This window comes from Aythya ferina, assembly GCF_964211825.1.
Source record: "Aythya ferina genome assembly, chromosome: 2".
Taxonomy (NCBI): Eukaryota; Metazoa; Chordata; class Aves; order Anseriformes; family Anatidae; genus Aythya; species Aythya ferina.
Window position 1 is genome coordinate 62,111,416 of NC_140297.1, and position 7,277 is coordinate 62,118,692.

A 7,277-nucleotide genomic window follows, 5' to 3' on the forward strand; every position below is an offset into this window, starting at 1 on the left:
GTTACCAGTGGCCTGCACCAAGATTTTATTCTTTAACTTACTTTTTTCTTCCCCAAACTCATAGTTACAATTATTGTGTCCTAATTATGGATAAAAGTTTCTGGGTATGAAACAATATATCTGTAATAAAACTTTAGCGTTCTGTGACTTTCATTTCCTGTTTGACATTTCATAGCTGGTGGGATATTTGGAAGAGCTGTGTTCTGATGGAAATGGAGTATACTTATTAGTATAGTCAGGTTTTAATTATTCTTTTGTGTGTTCTAAAACCAGATCTTGTGTGGTTGCCAGCTCTTCTACCCTGACTGCTGTACACTTAACTCATTTTTATAATCTTTAGAAAGTTTGTGTTGTCTGGACAGCCAGCCAAACAGGATGTTCAGAAAGCTGAATTATATGTCCTGTTCCCTACATGCTCTTCCTCCCTCCTCAGTGCAGCAACATATCCTCCTCTAAGTCCTCTGTGAAATACTACAGCGCAAGGCTTGCTGTCCTTTGAGGCTGTCTCAGTAAAGGGAGTATCATTTAACAGGAGGGGTGAAGAGAAGAAGCTAATGAGTATGGAAAAGGGCTAGGGATGATTGGTGAGATCTGAATGGGAACTGATAGGGTTTGGAAAGGAATTCAAGTTTGCATGAGGAGTGAGACTTGTTAGGACAGACATAGGAAAAATATGATGTATTAACAAAGCAAACAAACAAAAACAGGAGTGTCAGGGAGAAGGAATGAAGAAGTAAGAGAATATGATGGAGAGGGAATAGAAGGGATAGAAATGGAAGGAAGAGGTTTTGAAAAGGAGATATAAAATATATATATATACATTTAAAGCCCCAAAAAATCATAAGGAAGCAATTTTAAAAGTGTGATTAAGTAAACTGAGGATGGTGACAGGCCTTGGGCCATAGCAATTTAACGCTGAATTTCTAAGGGCACTGAGGGAAAGATGACTCTAGGATGGCTGATGTCAGTAACTCCCTGCCATGGACATACCCACACAGAAAAAGCAGATAGGGAATATAATAGAGTGCAAAGTGCACATGGTAGCATTGATGTGCTGGCATGCTCCAACAACTTCATAAAAGCTGAACAATTTTCTCCTTTCATCCCTTTATGATCAGTCAGGCTAGACAACGATCAGTCAAACTAGAGGTTTGACTGATCATTGTCAATCAAAAGATGAGCCTGTATCTGATTTTCACTCTTCTCTGCTGGGTCCTCTCTTCTCTGCTGTGGAATTCTCTAGCCAACGTCACTCTTTTTACCTGCTACATCTCAGTTTTCTTTAATCTTTCTAATTCTCTGTGAATATGCATCAGAAGGGGGAAGGCTACTCTGACTTCTCAGTGGAAACTTATTAAAAACTGAAAGTTTGAAAGATCAACAGAACTGTATCATGATAAGAGCAGTGCTCAGGTTTATTGCCTTCTATTTCTCTGTGTTTAAAGGACATTTTGTGAATTTCAAGCTCCACGAGTGACATCTAATTTGAAAGTCCTTCAAAACACCTTGAAAGCCCAAACTATGCAACAAGAAGCTGCATGATGCACTTATGCACAAATACTAGCTCAGAAATTTCTGTGGAAGCAGATTTACCAGATATCATACTACAAGGGGAGTCTTCAGCAGTTCCATGTTAGGTACTTTGACTTTTATATTGGGGAGCAAAAATTCCTCCTAAAAAATTACAGCTATGTCTACAAAGACGGGTGCTGACAGATACAAGCCTTCTCTGTGAAAGTGCCAAACTGGCTGGAATAAGCCAGCTCTGGTCTGAAAACTGTATAGCCTTATTAGGCAGGGTTTATTAGCTCAGGCACAGTGCTGTATTTATGTGACTATATGGCTTCTGGACTGGAGCTGGCTATCGTCCTGCCAGCTCAGAAAGCGGTCTGAGGAAGCTCACATCTGTCATGCCAGACACATGTTCTAGAAGAAGAGTGGAAAAATCCTGTTGGGACTGGTAACATTGCAAAATGCAGTATTATTAGTAACTTTTGTGCTTTTTTTTTTTTTTTTTTTTTTTTGCTAGTGGACTGAGGAAGTTATTACTAACAGAACTTAGTTCTATAAGAGAGGAATTTGCCTCAAAAGATGGGTGCAAAGGCATCACTTCTGTTTTCCATGTTTACAAGGTACTGATTCATTTCATCAGTCCCTGAGAAGCCTACTGCAGAATGCCTTTATTTTTATTTTTTAAACTGTTGATGACGTGGAATGTTCTGGATCAATCACACCACATGTTAACAACTGAAGCACTCAACAATAAAAACCATCCGGGGAACTTTAACAGCAACTGTTGTACTTTTCTGATTTTTCTCTTGGCAGTAAGTTAATAATCCCATTATGGACTGACTACAGCAGAAATTAGAGCCGTCATGTCTTCTCCATGGGATCATCTCAAGGAGAAGGAAGTATCTGGACATGCAAGAGGGCATCTATCCTTATGTGGTAGAGTAGAGCTGGGGAGAACTTATGGGTACCACAGCTGTTGAAGGCAGCCTGTAATATATTCTCTTTTACTCTGGGGCAGACATGAGGAAGTGGAAAGGAAACCTTGAGCCAACTTTCCTCAAAACCAACAGCTAAGGCACCAAACAGAGCTCAGGTGGAATAAATAGGCTGGCTATTACTGCCATAAAGCTTTGTGGAATTAAGCCTATACAGGCTAAAATCTTAAGGTCACGGCCTCTTTAAGACAACTCATGTTGTGCTTTGAGCATCTCAGTCTACTTTTATAGACAATTAATATATTTGCAAAATATATTAATATGTTTGGAAGCTCCTGGAAACTCTGCACATTTTTCTTTCCACTCTAGGGATTTGATCTCTATTCTTAACACATTGTGTAAGTGCAATTTGTAGTGAATCTAGTGTATTACTGTATGCTTAATATTGCTTGCATGTTTTTTCCACCTTCTGAAATTCCTATTTCCCTTTTAAATTTCATTTAAATTCTTCCTTTTGTTTATTCCCTTCTTCAATGTGCACAGAAGTTATGCAGAGGAAGATAGAAATGTAAAGCTTGAAAAAAAGTCCCCAAAGGCAGAATAAGCCTATCATCTCAAACATTCCTGAAAGATAATTTTCCCAACTTATTCTAAAATGACGTTCAATAAAAGATGTCTCACAGAGCTTTTAAGTAGCTTTTTCTAGTGCTTTTTCCTGCTTAGAGCTAGAAAACTTTATTTTCTAATATCTACCTTATATCTAATATCTTTCTAATATTTATATGTTGATTCTCTGTAACTCCAGGGTTGTTTTCTGCTGTACTAGCCATCTTTTTGTTTGCACATTTAGTACCTGTGTCCTGAGAACTTTCCAGAATTCCTTCCTTCTTCAGTGCTGTTTTTGCATTTGCATAGATGCTATAAAATGTGTAAGAAGTAAAACTGGCAAGAAGCTGATGCTGTTTTGAAGATCACTTTGTTACTGCAGAAGAACCCCTTAAATTTATGATGCCTTAGCACTAAGACTTCCATCTTTCCTGTAACTCTCTTAGAGACTTTAGTGCTTTAATCAGTTTATTTCTGCACATATTCTCTTTATAAATAATAGCAACAATGTAGTGACACTCTGAGGCTAGTCCACACAACAAAACAGTACTTTCTGTCCATAACAGTACTCTTCTTTAACAAAATCTGCACTTTCAATCTCTCTCAAAATGGAAGAAACCTTTTATAATTCAGCCACCTCTCTGTAAATAGCAAGAGATGTTTCTGGATGCTTGAGAGTCTGTTACCATCTATAAACTATTTTATCAGTTGTTTTTGCCATCAGCACAGCTGTTAGAAAGAGTAACAGGCTCTTATTTGCTATTGAACCATGGATTATTCTCCATACTAAAAAGGCAGGATATAAAATGTTAAGAGTTTAAATATTGATCTGGTGGCCTTATAGTGCTTTTAGCTGAGCCCGCAGTAGTCTTTATGTTGGAAACCCATTGAACTGCCAACTACATAAATCATTGAATAGATACTGGAATCATTAGGTACGAGAATCCTCATTCTCAGTGATCCCTTGATAAAATAGCACAAAGGATAGAAATCATTGATTTTTTTATTTTATTTTTTATAAAAGAAATGGTGCTGCTGAATTAACAACATAGTTTTGGTTTGCTACAATATGCAATATTGAAAGTATAATCTTAGAAATAGAAAGCCTGTTGTGGTGAATGACTGTCTTTTCTTTCTGTAATAGTGGAATTGGTAATAACTGTCCATGTAAATGTTTCGGGAATTTTTGATAAAAGACATTATAACAAGTAAGTAAAAAATGCTAGTCATTAAATACAAGACACAGATCTGCTTCTAGACAGAAACTTTGCCAAAGGTTTATAGACTGTCAGTTTTGTAAAATTCTCAAGATGTTCAAGACTGCTAGGAACTCGATACCTTTTTGATTAGGAATGTTGCTTCCTTTACATTTGTCATGTAAAGTCATGTTGCATTTCATGCAGTGGAATCTCTTTACAATTAGCTTTTTCTTCTAGATGATCATAATACCAAACGGTACCTTTTGATATTTGCAGTAAAAAGCAGGCAACAAGATATGTAAATTTCCTTGTGTGTCCTTACCTGGCTTTGTGTAACACTCATCTTCTGTTCCTTTTGATTGTCTTTCAGCAACCCAGTGTAAACACGGTGCAGTTTATGATACCTGTGGTCCAGGATGTGTCAAAACATGTGACAACTGGAATGAGATTGGACCATGCAACAAGCCCTGCGTTGCAGGGTGCCACTGTCCAGCAAATCTAGTTCTTCACAAAGGAAGATGCATCAAGCCAGTCCTATGCCCGCAGCGATGACATTTGTTCTCTCTCAGCGGACACTAATGTGGGCGTCACTGACCCCCCTGATGCTCACAGCCAGTGAAGGACTACAGCTGTTTGTGTGCAGATTCTGCAATGTACACATCTACTCACAGAGTGTAAATATGGTCCTGTGTGTGTATTTATGTGTGCTTATGTATACACACATGGCACCAACAAAGATAAATAAATGTATACTGTGTGTATGTAGATACACATATCTATACACAAGTGCCCTAAACATAATTACAACCCATATATTTATATATATGTACACACACAAATATACATCATTTCTATATATCATAGAAGGATGAAATATTATATGTATATTTTTTGCTATAAAGTTTATGTATTATTATTTCTAAAACCCTAATCTGTAAGTCATTGTATAAATAAACCAGGTGTTTTTAATATAATATAGTGGCATGAAAAGATTGGTTGACTTTACCATTGCATGAGTTTGTTGTTTCCAAGGAAACTTTTCTAGGGCCACAGCATTGCCAGACTGGATTAGTTTCAACACAGAACCTGGATTTACAGTTGTACAGAAAACACATTTCTTTGGGAATGGAGGATTTATCTAGGAATATTTCATACGTACCTTAGAGCTGCATAGTGATTGGTGACAGTGCTTAATCACACAGAGAAAGCTAAGGATCGGCTCTTATGCTTTACTGAAATAACTGTGCAAAAGGATTTCCAAAACTGATTGGCCAAGTGCCAGCAGAGAGAGATTTCTTTCTGGAACACCACCAAGAGTCAAGGGCCAGATTTTCAAAAGTGTTCAACACCCAGCAGCCTGCTTTGAAAATTTGACCACTTCCCATTTCATATCCTAATACCCCGTCTATGGTGTTGTGCTTGGCAGTAGCTGTGAATACACAATAAGGAGCTTGAAGAAAATATTCATGCATGTTTTATCCCCTTTAGCATGTTCTAAATTGCTGTGTTTGTTTCTTATTCCACCGTGAATTGGAGTTTTTGATTTCAGTGTGCCTTAATACATGAAATAATGCTGGGTTTAGTAACTCATTTATTCTATCAGCATGGTTAAGAAAAAAGACAAATTCACCCTTTCAAAAAAAAACATTAGAGAATGTCAGATGCTAATTGGAGAACTGCAATTTATTTCCTTACTGGTCTTTTGCTTGAGGTTTACAAACATACGGGCTCTGTGAAGTTTGCATGACTTTTGAAGTCTCCCAGGGGAGAAGCAGTAATATGGGATTTCATTATAAACTGTTAAAAAAGCCATACAACTTTCTCAAGCCTGAAGAGGGGGGGGATCAGGGGGGTGTGGGGGGGGAGAGCAATTTTTCTTCTACTAGAAAACCTCTTGTAGAGCCTGATGGAATGTTCTCTTGAGATGATAGAAATCTGAGGACATCTGATTGAGGTTTATAATGAAGTAATATCCTCCCACACAGCTACTTTGATTATGCCTTACATTGAAATTGCACATTGTGATGCTTTGAACAATTTTCCCCTTTAATTCTTCGCCCTCCAGGAAGCTTTGCAGGGTCTGAGTTTGCAGTGAGTGTGTGGGTACAACACATTTTGGGTTATACAGCCTGTCTGCGATCCTGTCTTGGAGGAAGATGCTGAGTGAGCATGGGTACCATAGGCACCACACTGTTTAAAATGCTGTACCACCACAGTGTTAAAAAGAGCTGGGCAAATAATGCCAGGAACATTCTACAGATGTTTGTCCAAATCTTGAATAAACTCAGCTTGCTCTTTTTATGTCCCTTTTGTGTTCGTTTTCTCGGAACAATCAAATAATTCAGTTTTACTGGCAGAGTGGGTTTCAAAGCCACATACACAAGTGCGCTGGGAAGCAGAATTGCAAATGTGCAGATTCTGTCAGAGCAGGAAACTGAGAGGGTTTTATGCAGCTCATGTGATAATTGAATAGCGAAGCTGAAGTTGAAAACAATTGCAATTGGTCCATGGAGTTAAAACATGAAATAGCAGTCATTAAAATAATCTAAAGCATCAGTTATACCACAGCATACGGCATTTAAACATCAGTTATACCACAGATATGGCATTTAAACTATTAAAAAGGTTGTTTGCCCAGCTCTAGGTTAGGATAGATTTTCACTACTGATTGATTTTCATTACTTACCGTGTTTCCAAAATAAAATTAAATAAATAACTAAATAACTAAATAACTAACTAACTAAATAAATAAATAAATTGCATAGATGAACAGTGTATAGAGGTGTCCTTCCCTTTTCTTCTCCTGTTAGATGAAGGTGAGTGAAAGGTGAAGGGAGAACCCTCCAGCTCTCTCAGGCCACTGATTGCATTCAAGCAATGCTTAATTGCTGCCAGGTGAAGAGGTGACACAGACTCTCTGTAGGATGAATTCTTTATTTTTTAAGTCCTAAAATGGTTCAGTTTGAAACCTGACCTACAGGTCACTGCAAAATGACTCATTCCTCAGTATAGCTTTTCTACATCT

The 7,277-nt window shown here is 37.7% G+C and overlaps 1 protein-coding gene across 10 annotated transcripts in view; it reads left to right on the plus strand.

Moving 5' to 3' along the window:
• BMPER (BMP binding endothelial regulator) overlaps window positions 1-5,244 on the plus strand; it is a 157,453-nt gene extending 152,209 nt beyond the window's left edge. For 9 of the 10 annotated variants that reach the window (XM_084510369.1, XM_084510367.1, XM_084510371.1 and 6 more), the window contains one exon: window positions 4,623-5,244. In XM_084510369.1, coding sequence (XP_084366495.1) covers window positions 4,623-4,804 — 182 coding nt within the window. In that variant the 3' untranslated portion in view covers window positions 4,805-5,244. The remainder of the gene's footprint in view (window positions 1-4,622) is intronic. The other variant, XR_014689856.1, reaches the window with a different exon arrangement.
• The last annotated feature ends 2,033 nt before the right edge of the window (window positions 5,245-7,277 follow it).